At 30.6% G+C, this 13,005-nt stretch overlaps 2 protein-coding genes across 3 annotated transcripts in view; one reads left to right on the forward strand and one right to left on the reverse strand.

Moving 5' to 3' along the window:
• Nucleotides 1-13,005, forward strand: part of LOC127715520 (uncharacterized) — a 248,440-nt gene that overhangs the window by 114,681 nt on the left and 120,754 nt on the right. The window lies entirely within an intron of this gene.
• LOC127715518 (uncharacterized) overlaps nt 1-13,005 on the reverse strand; it is a 63,952-nt gene that overhangs the window by 30,689 nt on the left and 20,258 nt on the right. The window contains exon 2 of the mRNA XM_052221575.1: nt 3,985-4,604. Within this exon, the coding sequence (XP_052077535.1) occupies nt 3,985-4,604 (620 nt within the window). The remainder of the gene's footprint in view (nt 1-3,984; nt 4,605-13,005) is intronic.

Genomic DNA, 13,005 nt, shown 5'->3' on the forward strand with positions numbered 1-13,005 from the left:
GAAAGTCAATTACAATACTAGTAATTACGCTCTTCGGCTCTTTAAAGATGAAACAATAGCAAAATCAAACACGTAACACAAAAAAAAAAAGACAGTTCCCTTAACAATTAAGAAAGCAAATCGGAATCAGTGCAGACTATATAAGTTACCAAGTCATGCAAAGATAGAAGTCATGTTGTCTAAATAAATGATATAATCTAAAAAGGGTTAAATACCAATATTAATCATGCAGTTATTGTCTTGTTAGTCAAGGTATAAAAATAGTTTAAAAGATATTGATGGTAATTTATGTAAGATATATGCAACTTTGAATATCTAATTAGGTCTTCTTACTTTCCATGGAAAGACTTTTTGATTTTTTTTCTGATTATTATTTTTTTTTCTTCTGCCAAATTCTTTTATTGCGTTACTTTTTTTTCGGAAGATGTAGCTTAGATATATGATGTATTGTAAGGAACAGTTTATATATATTAAACTGACACTGTTGAACCAAGTACTTTTTTCTTTGTAATAGATATCTCCCACTGTTTTTCTTGTGTTCACTACACCTTCGAAATCATAAAAGATAACGACAAAATTATTTTACCATTATCATGGTGTCTTGAATTATTTTGACCAATGCGATCCGAAGACTCCTAATGACAGTTATTATGTATTTGAAATAAGTGATATGTATTTGCAACTGTTAAGTGATAGACCCTAGTGTCTTTTGATTTGAGGTTCTTGGTCCCCACAAAAAAAGCAAATGAAGTCAAGATCATATTGTTAATTTTGTTTTCTTATTTTTGCTACACAAAAGTCAAAGTATAAGATATCGACAAAATGTTGTTAATAAATTGTAAATTTCGACATGTCGTAACACATAATTTTTGATTGAAATGGAACATTGACCTTTAATTGCATGTTCTCCACTCTCATGTTTAAAATTAGCTGTATGGAGATATATCTCAGTAATCATATATATAGTAGAGACCTAATATCTATTGATTTGAGGTCCGTGCTTTAGAACATGGAATTTGAACTCAAGGCCAAAGCTTGATTTGATGTTCTAGATTTTGACCCTTGCTATAACTTTATATGGGTATATGTAACAGTCATATGGTCTATTGCATTAGGTTGCAGACATATGACGTTCAAAATGGTCTTCTGTAAACCGAAAGTAATTACTTTTTGCATTTATTTTAACTTAAAGTAGCTAAAACTATATAATTTAGCAATCAGTGTGAAGTAACAATTCATATGAAACCGGAAATGAAATTTCTTTAACCAGAAGAAGCAACGTATCTCCCGTATTGAAGTATATAAAAACCTTGTGTTTTTTTTAATCAGCTTGAAATAAGCTTTTATATGACATTTAGTCACTTTGATTTCACCAGAAGTTGTTTATTATATTTCTTATTTCGTTATAAATTCAACACATTTTATATTTTCAGAATCAGTGTGATATAAGCTATCAAAGTAATTTGATTTTAGTGGAAAGCCTTTCAATGGTTCTCTAAACAATTGTTTTTTAAGTTTTCTTATTTCATTATGATTTGTGAACATGGTAAAAGTCTGAACGACTGACTGAATGTCACTATTTTCAAGAATAATGACTAAATTTATACACTTAGGTCTATCTGCGTCTAATTGCAAGTACGACATGAATTATTCCATTGCAGTTCATAAAATAACAGGAAGACAAACCTTAAATTGATTCAAGCCTCAAGGAAGTAAGACAAAAGCTTCAAGTAGGTTACTTGTGAGTAACCTGCAGAACCTTAGCAAACATAATTTGGCAATGAAATACTTCTCTTAGTCATATTAAGAAGTCATACTGTATTGGAGACTAACTAAAACGCAATTACAATTAGGTCACGTGTCATCTGAACATTAACTGATTTGAGGAATATATATGTTGATGGTCAGACTAGAATTTTTATTCAAGACAGTTTGAGTAACTGCGTTTAAAAGAGTCATGTATCTCCCTTTCTAAATATACTAAACACAAAACATGCATCTAAACTGGTTCATTTAGTTAACATTAAATTATATACTTATAATACACTTTTTTCCTTAGACATCGTGATATTTTGTGTTACATTGTATATTCCATGCAAAACAACTTGAACAGAAATACTTCTTATTAAACTGAAAAAGAACAAACCAAGGTTTAGATGTAAATCACTTTATTATCTAAGATTGCAATTTGTCTTGCAACTTCTATGCTTAGAATACATTTTAAATGACTTTACATTAGTAGAACACAACTGTCATATTCTTGAATTAGTTCCATTGTTGAAACAATATTTATTTTATAATTTTTGTCTTCCAAAAACACGAACATACCATTCAACTTGGCTAGAAAAAAGGACGCTTTTTTAAATCTTTTTTTATTATTCATATCCATAGATCTTTCTTATTTAATATTTTAATTAATGTCCACATAAGAAATAAGATGTGGTATGAGTGCCAATGAGACAACTCTCCATCCAAGTCACATATGTAAAAAGTAAACCATTATAGGTCAAAGTACGGCCTTCAACACGGAGCCTTGGCTCACATCGAACAGCAAGCTATAAAGGGCCCCAAAATGACTAGTGTAAAAAAATTCAAACAGGAAAACCAACGGTATAATCTATTAAAAAAAAAACGAGAAACGAGAAACACTTATGAACCACATCAACAAACGACAACCACTGAACAATAGGTTCCTGAGTTATAACAGGTGCAAACAAACGCAGCGTGTTTAAACGTTTTAACAGGCGCCAACCTTCACCCTAACCTGAAACAGTAGTATAATATTATAACATAGAAAGACACACTATAAGATATCAATTGAAATATACACAAGTATAAATTCTAATATATTTGTAACATAACAAATATAGGGCATAACTAAATATATATTGCTGTCTGTGTGCAGTTATGGGAGCTCATCATCCTACATCCTGTTGATAATGTTTACTTATAGTCTGGCATTGCAGAAAGTGGTGCGTTTCTCAGAATAGAAAAAAATCATAGGATCAGACTGTTTATGACATCTGTAAACTAAATCCGTTAGATGTATACTGATTGATTATTCTGGGAGAACATGATTTATTTATTAGATGTAATTGCCTTTGAAGTAGCTTTTAGTGACTGTTAGTACTCTTATTTTGGTGCTTTGTGTCCATTGGGTTTTACGTTAGTTGTTTTGTCTCGTACCGATTTTTGAGTTAAGCTTATTGCAACTGGTTTGTACAGTTTGTTTCTTATGTTGTGCAGTTACCACACTACCCCAGGTCAAGGAGAGGGTTGGTCACTTACATACATGTTTAACCTCGACACATTCTTGATGTACCTGTCCCAAGTTAGGAGCCTGTATTTCAGTGGTAGTCGTTTGTCCGTGTTTGTCATATTTGGTTTTTCGTAAATTGTAGGTTGTCTCGTTTGAATTGTTTTACATTTTTTATGTCTGTGCGTTTTAAGTCGACTGTACGGTATGGGTTTGTTCATTGTTAAAGGTTACATCAACTTCATTTGTACTATTGTAGATAGCTGTCTCATTTGCAATCATATCACATCTGTTTATCTTTATATTATCATATGAAAACAGTAAACGCAGATGCAGAGCTTTTTCTTGACTTTTTTGTAACTGCTTATGGTTGACAAGTAATAAGCCACCTTTTCTATTTTCAACTCGATAGTATATTATCTTATAAACTATACCTTATTATATCTTAGTATGTCGATCTCTGAAATATGTTTTCTTTCAATTCAGAAATATTACAACAAATACCTCGAGAGTTCACATTAATTCTTCCCTTCACGAATATCAAACTGTCTATGACATGATACTTGCTTTTAGTTATGACTTCTGCAGTTCTTTCATTAACTAACCATACCTGCCTTTGTTTAATTATGGTGCATTTAATTCACTATACTAGCTAAAACAATATGAAGTATCATTTAAGGAAAAATTGTAGACAAATACAAACCATATACTACTATAAAACTACTTACATTTGGCTGAAAACCATACAGTACTGCTCCTTTCATAGTATCAAGTTCAGCCTCCTCTGACATGATTAAACTTACAGACTTTCCAAACTTATTACACAGGGCATCTTGCACTAATTCACATTCAGAAAATCCACCAACCATAACAATCATGTTTACATCTGATACCTTTGGGACTTTCTGCATGATTGTAATGTGTTTCATAAGTACATTTATTGTTTGATGAAAGAGACTTTTGATTGTTTTGAGAGAAATAATTAGTTTTCCTTTCGCGTATATCACATTTCCTGTATGGGGAGATTTTTCTATCTCTGTCTCGAATCTTTTTCCCCTTTTGAACATCATATCAATTAACGATACTGGAAGCGTAACAACAAACTTGCTATTTTGCTTCCATCGTGTGTTTCGTTTCTTTCTTTCAAAGTCTTGGAATAAATCAAAATAGTCCTCGAGTTCAACTGTTTTGAAATTTTCCATTAATTGTGGTCCACATATCTCACATAATAAGATGTAAAAGGCGTCATCGATAGATATTCCTGCGCTAGGGATGTCGTTTGGGGGGATTATATTCTCTGTGGTCCCATCAGACTTTCTTTTATGACAAGTAATATGAGCAAATCCTCCTTAAAAAGCAAAATATATGTATTAGAAACATAAGACATGACATGATATGACATGCAACATAGTCATAACAATCAATATGGGTAGTTTATTTTCAGTTCATACTGTTCAATTTGTCAGTTGATATGGAAATACATATCTCGTACTTATACAAATATAATAATAATTATAAGTTGCTTAACGTCCAATGGCAAATATTTTAAAGATGTTTAGGACGAGAACAAATTAACAATAAATACAATAAGTAGGTCCCGTAGTAAAGGCCGTCTGGGATGAAGGTCGGAGAAATGTGGACTTCCACGGGAAAATGAGTGTATATTGGATAGGGAGAGACATTTTGCCTTGCAACAGGCCGTCTACGAACCCGATAAGAGTTGTTGCAAGAGTTCTTAGCGTGCAGAGAGCGAGGCACTCTAACTACACGCGGCATAGGTTTTAACATCCCCATTGTGACCTGACGGGGATGCATACTTTAACATCCCGCTAAACCAAACGGACGCCCAATTTTGGCAAGGGTTTTCCTGACGGTCGGACGAATACCAAGAATTACCATATTTCTATTTTCCCATTCATCCTTAAGTTCAAACACGTCAAACGAATGGAAAACAACTGTCATATTCCTGACTTGGTACAAGCATTCCCTTATGTAGAAAATGGTGGATTAAAAATGGTTTTATAGCTAGCTAAACATCTCCCTCGTATGACAGTCGCAGAAAATTCCGTTATATTGACAAGAATACAAAAATTACTATAGCACAATATCACAATGACGGGATGTATAACTATCGAGCCATCCCAAAAGGATTTTACCAAAAATGGACTAGACAGTAAAAGTTTAAACTATACTAGAAGACCATCATGTATTATTTGTGAAGTTGATACGGAATATTTATCAACAAAGTCTTGGTATCTTCCGCCTAACTTGTTTTTAGAAAAAGGACGAGACGTTCTTTGACATAACCCTGGTTCTTCAACTTTCTGCTCAGAAGTTGGCGACGTTTTATAAAGTCTTGGTAGCAGCTGTGAGCTCTTGGATACCGGATGAGTAGGGAAATGTATATGCAGGTGAAGTTGGTATAATACTGATAATCTAAACTAGATTCGACAGATAATAAAAGACGCTTTTTCATCGTATATTAATAATTGATGTACATGGGGAAAATCTGATAAAAATTCTCTTGCTTCTTATTTAAATAAATGTATGAATGTTGTGGATATTCGAAATAAATACATTGAAAATAATTTAGAAATAAATAAAAGAGAAGACAATACACCTATTTCTAGAATAAGAAACAAACTCCAAGTACTTGCAAAGCGGTTTGTATTTGTACCGGCCGACAAATCAGCCAACAATGTAGTGGTGGTATGACGCAAATTCTACACGGAACTTCTTAAGAATGAAATTATACATTCTTCTATATTCAGGTCCGTGCGCTCAACAGAGAGTCATATAGTTAACAGTCATTTCATATCAACATCACAGCTTAAGGCATCTTCTGAACATTTGAAGGACCCTACTATGTATTGTTTTTAAATAAAACTTCACAAAAAAATCATTAAAACATCTAGTAAGTGTTCTACAACTAATCTTTCAATGATTTTAATGATTTTAACTAGTTCCTTAACTACTATCAAAATACTTATCATTCACGTTTGCAATATAAATACGAAAATAGTGATATTAACTATTTTTGGAATGTACAAAATGCTTTGGATGTGGATGTTAAAGATAAATTACGTGTTTTGATGGTCTTTTTAATTCTGATGACAGTTTTGGCTTTTCAACTCTTTACACTACACTTTCACACAATCATATCAAACAAAAGTTATCCTATTTAATGAAATGGTCGTTTGAAAAATCTCATTGCAAATATATTTGCAGCAGCTCAATCAAATCTTTTATCTCAATGAGAAAGGTAAATAAGCTAGATATACTTACTTGAGTTATGATGAGATGATCGAAGCTGTTAACTTTCTCATTGAAAAAAATTATGTAAGATTCCGTTTGGCATCAATTGCGCCCCTTCATAGCAGACTTGTTCTTATACTGTTATGAATCACAGTTAATGGCAAAACTCAGTAAAGACCCTCTTACTTCCATATAAATGATAAGTTCAACAACACTTATCTTTATCTTGATGATATTTAATTTGTTAAATAATCAAGAATTTTCTAGATATACTGCTTAAATTCACACAAAGGAACTTATTTAAAATAGATAAAATATAAACGGTAATAACTGTCCTTTACTAGATTTACAGATTTTAGGTTTATATGGGATTTTTTTTCAACTTCAGATATTTTATTTTATTAATAGTTGCTAACAATGCCCCTTAGCATTACACCAATGGCACTTAGGTTTCTCAATGTATTGTTAATTTCCAATCAAAACAAGGGTTTTCATTAGCAAACTTCTTATACATTTATATATTATACGTGTTAGTTTAAATTTACAGAGTAATTCTACAAACATGTATACTTTTTGATGGCATATCGACTGAGATACAATGGAAAAGAAACGTATCTTTGACCGTCTTTTGTTTAGCTTTAAGTTTCGGATTCTAAAAACGAAAGTAAAACCATGGTTTCTAATCTTTTGGATCGAAAGGTCAGTATTATTGAATGTATTACGATTGACTTTTATATACTATCTTATCATTCAATTACATCAAACATAGAATGATATACCATATCTGCTTTTTAAACAAAAAAGAAGAAAGGAGAAGTTCTTGATGAGCATTTTTCTTCCTTTTATTTCCATGATTTGTTTACTGTGGTACTAAGCCATCCCTAACAAAAGAGATAAATAATCAAATTTCTAAGATTCTTTATGAAATTTTCTCAAAAATAAATTTTTCGGATCATATATAACTTGTGTTTCAATTCCATTTTTTAGGACTGACATCACATTCGCATATTTAGTTCTCTTTTCTAATAAATAAAAGCATTTATAAATCACAAAGCAAACACTTGTAATATGATCAAGTATATTATATTCAACAACTTCAATTTAAATCCGAATTTAAATGTTTAAGACAAAAAACTTGTTCACCAATATTAAAAAAATAAATGTTTTGTGTTAATATGTCCAATAGTTTTTAACCCATATGCATTCAAAGACGAAATGGTTAAGTTATCAGATTTGAAACATAGCTCACAGTTTGCATTACTGACTACTTTTCAACGATACAGATTATGGCTGATTGCAAAAATGTTATGTAATAGTTTCCATCTAAAAAATTTCAATCTATTATCTTTGAAAAAACAAATAACATTTTCGCAGGATAGTTTGTTTTTCCAAGAGCAAAAGCCTACTTGAAGCTATTTATTAGACCTGATTATAATATTTTAAATTTCTTTGAACTTAAGTTAGTCCAGATTGTATTACAATCCATGAAAAAATATTTTAATGTCGTGTATATGTTAATTTTAGTATGTTTTGATATATTACTCTTTAATTTTTTGAGTAAGTCTTTTCGAAGAGTACATAATTCATCGATCCAGTTTTGTTTCTATTTTAGTTCATCTAATACTTTATGAGAAATATTTCCTTTATCATCAATTACATCATTAACAAAAATTATGTTTTGTTTTACCCTGTGACTAAAATAAAAACTTTAGCCATGAATCTTTATATATTGATTTCCCCATATAACTTGTTTTCTTATAACTCTATAATTATCAGGTACTTTTGTCTTCCCCTCTCTATTTTTTATCCAACATCAAGATTTCAAAGTAAAAAGTAGGTAATCTTTTTAGGTTTTCTAATGACTTATGAGAACTAAGATTCATTTTAAATATCAAAACAGTTATCCCTAAACTCCCTGCAGTAATAGTTTGGTATGATTTTCCAGCTGGCACAAGTTTCATCAGTTAATGTTTTAGCCCAAGTTATTTTCATAACCTCAATGTATGCATCAATATCCGTCATTTTCAATCTCCCTTTGATATAATCTTTACTTAACACTGAGCGTTTTACTTTCGCACTACCACCCTACATAAAAAATTAAATTAGATATTTTTTTTTAATTGACATATAGTCTCTTTGCTTAGATTTATCAATGAAGTAACATATGTTATATTGGGAATAACTAGTGTTTTGATTAAAGTTCTCCTGTCAATGATACTCAACTTTCTTTTCTTCCAATATTTTAGCCTTTTTTTCTGATTTTTCAAACTGTTTCTCTATATTTAGTGTTTCACATTCTCGTTTGTTAAGGCCTTGATGAATACCACGACTTTTCACTTTATCTTTCCAATTGATACTTTCAAATTTATCTTTGCAAAGTTTACCTAGCCTTATACCTTCGGTTTTTCTTCTATCGAGTTTAAGTCCATAGAAAGATCCAAAAATTTTCATTAAAATTAAATGCATATCTTATTTGATCTTTTAAAAAGAAAGTCATTAGCTTTTTTATTAAATTTTATTTGTATCCCTTACAGATCGTTAAAATCTCCTATTTTACAAGCAAGTATTTCGACTGATAAAACTATTTGATATCAACTTCCATATTCCTGACTTGGTACAGGACATTATAAGACAAAATGGTGGGTTGAACCTGGTTTTATGGCTAGGCAAGCCTCCCGCTTATATGGCAATGTTGAAAATATCGCTAAAATGACTAAATAACGTGACAGGAATACAGTACAAATAAACGCAAGAACACTCAAGACAGAGAAATACATAAATAAATAATATAATAGTACATTACAACATGTAAACCACAGAATAACAACGAACACCTCAAATTAATTTACGACAGTACACACGTACAGCACAATAGAATTATGAACTGTGCTTCACACAAATGTATCAACGCCAAAAAAACTGATGTCACATAACCATTTTGATCTCTGTACATGATTTGGGGTAGATTTTTTAAAAATTCTTTGTGCTAAAGTATATGGTATAAGTTTTACATCTGTATTCAACAAAGTATTTATACGGTAATTATCTAGGGACAAAGGGTCAATCTTTTTTTTTAAATCAATGATATAAATTCTATCTTTTGGGTATCAGATAGATTTTTTTTCATAACATGCGTTCGACACATTCAATATAATATGCTTTAATTTTGGCCAAAATTGTCGATAGAACTCGACAGCTACAAATGTAATCAATCTTTGCGTGGAGTTTTATTTAATTTCATATTGTGAAAATAAGATGTTAACTCAGCAATGAACAATTTACCATCCACTTGTTTGCTTTCACATTGGGTTACTTTGAGCGGTCAATGTGCGTCATATCTATATAAGTCTTTAAGATTTCAGTTTCTAGACATGGGCTTTTGTGCAGAGATTTATAATACTATTTACTTATATTTAAAATTTCTCTTTGATCTACAGTAACCTCACCATTTTTTATCGTTCATTTATTATTCTAATATGACGTGCTTCTTTTGCTTTGTAAACAACACCGTGATACAATTCTCGATATATCTATACTTAGCACAGACTCAGATGTACATAATAATGGCTGTTACAATATACCTCCCACGTAAATACACATGTGTCGTAACCTATGTGCAAACTCTATGCAAATTTTCCTGTTTTAAAAATTGCAATTAAGAAAAAAATACGGAACCTTTATTCTTATTTTGATGCGTAACGAAAAGAATTAATGCATTAGAGCTCGGAAAAATGTACAAAATCAAGATAAAATAAAATTCCGCGAAATTCCATTAATGCTTTTGGCGCAATAAAGTCATTACAAAATATGACGTCATTCGAATGAAAACGCTAAAACTGAAGGTTTTTCCGTTAAGTGATTTTCTTAATTTGGACAATATTGCATTAAAATGGAGTTTTGAGGTAGATGTTGTTTTTTATTTTCTATTCCATTGCATTACTCGCACATTTACTGATTGCAGCATGTCAACATGGCGCCTTCTTAGTTTCGAAATGTCAACTGTGTATTTGACGCAGATTACGAGAAAAAAATGTAAATTAAAAATGGCAAATGTTGGGTTGAGAAATAAAAGAATTAAACACATTTTTTCTAGCGGTTATTTAAGAAATAATTCATGCAAGCTATATATTTTTATAGCTTTATCTAACAGGGGGTGAAATAGAACAGCAACACACATGGCATACCTACCCTCGCTTCAGTTTTTTGAGTTACTGTATGTGTCCTATTAGAATCGAAATAATTCATGGAAGCTATATTTTTGTTGTAAATTTACACATGGCCTGAGACCTGTGTAAATTTCCAACAACTCTATGGCTTCCATGAATTATTTCTTAAATAGATTTTTTTGTCTTGTCTATTCTTTTCTAAGGATAAAAAAGTACTTAGCATTTTTCCCCTTCCTAGACCCATTTTATTCTTGATCCAACCTGGGCCCCTTTTGCTTTTAAAGAATATATATCCTCTTGTTCTTTTTCTAAATCATTTATTTGATTAAAAAGATCATTATTTTTTCCATCTGATAAATTGTCTAATCTTTCATTTAAAGTTTTCAGTTTGTTTTCCATACGCTACAATGTTGTTTTTCCTTTTTTTAGCTTTAGATTTACAGTTTGGATAGTAGACTATCTTATGTCAGTTTTGAACAAATCACACTGATGTAGGACATTCTCAAAATTAAAATTTTGCGGATACTTTTTAATTAACTGCATTAGTGCATGGTACTGGGTATAGGTAATATACTATTATTCATTTTAAAATATCCTTTTCCACGATTGTTTGCATAAATATCTAATTTAAGCTAAATAGCTAGGTGATCTGTGATTGAAATTTGTGCTGGCCTGATTTCAGCAGATACAGTATTCGTGCGAACTTGCATGCTTATTATAAAAAATCTGTTCTACTAACTTCATTTGTACAATTTTTCCTTTTCCGTTTGTATTGTTTTTATTTTTATTTAATTGTCTGCAAATGTCTTTCAGTTTATGTGTTTTTATTAGTTATTTTCAACTGTTTAATAGCTTTTTAAACTTTTTATGTAGTTTATTTTTTTTTTGTATCTAAAGTTGAGAGTAGACCATTCATATCCCCCTACTATTAAAGCACCAAGAGTATTTACATTTTGATAAAATTGGTGTCTTGCATGAACTTCATTAGTTGATTAGTTGAATACAAATTTCATAATGTAAAGATCTTAACTAAAATCTCCATGTTGATTATAAAAATTCTCCCTTCTCTATCACAACATTCATCAATTAATATAAAATCAAGTGATTTATTAATAAACAAAGATACTCCCTCGAGTTTGTTGTGCCTAGACTATGAGGATGTTTGAGATTCATTATTAATTATCTCTATCATATCTTTCGACGAATGAGTTTCTTGTGCCATTAAAATGTCACACTTCTGTTGTTGAAATCAAGAATCTAATCTTAATTGTTTCTCTTTTTTCGCTAGACCTTGACAATTTAGTGAACAAATTGGAAGATGTTTTGTTTTCATTTCAATATTCAAGTATTTTAATTATTAATCTGTTGAACTCTCTATTTAAATATTTCGAATTTTGAAAACCTGTTCTGTCTATCGTGATCCAGATAAATACATAGTAATTTTTAGACCTAAATAGGATCGGTAAATTAATTTTCAATTTTTAGCGTCATTACTGACTTTCCGAAAACCTGTTGTATTTTGTGAACATAATATACGTGTTTTGATAACCGATAAATGTGCAGGAATGAAAAACTTCTAGATGACTATGAAAAGTAATTGTAAATTTTGTTAACGTGGTGATCTACCAAAATAATTTCGACAAAAGGGATGATTTTCTTTCCTTATTGTTAATTTTCCTTTTTTGCATGGTGAATTTATTTTTCACCATCTTACGGTGTTTATAAAACACAACTCGTTTGATATGCCTGTGACTGGAGTGACGTTTTGGATCTCAATGAAAGTTATATATGTATTACTGGTAAATTATGAAGTCAGGGATTTCGTTACCATAAATCAATAAAAACCTTTACTCAATTCTTCCATAGATACAAATATTTGGTTTGGAAATTTGACTGTACCTGTAGAACACTTATGTCAAACAGGATAGCACATCCTAATTGTTACGGACATGTTGTGTACCGAATCAAAAAAATTAAATACGATTCGGATAAACTTATCGATTCTTTATAGATAAACTTATTCTAAAAGATTACAAATTCAAACTGTAATTATATCTTCGAACGTTGTTTTATTGATATAAATTTGATTTTGCTATCAGTAAATAAAACTAAATATTATTGTTATATAAATATGCACATTGACAGTTCTACAATCTGTCGATACCTATAATTTGACATTGCACAACGTCATGTTTTTCGCGGATTGTTAATGATGTTAATAAAAAAGACACAAAAATAAAGCAAATGAACATAAATTCTACTGCCGCTTATCGTTATTCACCAACAAAATTTAGCATTTGTTACAATTGTGTTAAAGGAGACAAAGCC

The sequence above is a fragment of the Mytilus californianus genome, unplaced genomic scaffold, assembly GCF_021869535.1.
Source record: "Mytilus californianus isolate M0D057914Y unplaced genomic scaffold, xbMytCali1.0.p SCAF_9, whole genome shotgun sequence".
Taxonomy (NCBI): domain Eukaryota; kingdom Metazoa; phylum Mollusca; class Bivalvia; order Mytilida; family Mytilidae; genus Mytilus; species Mytilus californianus.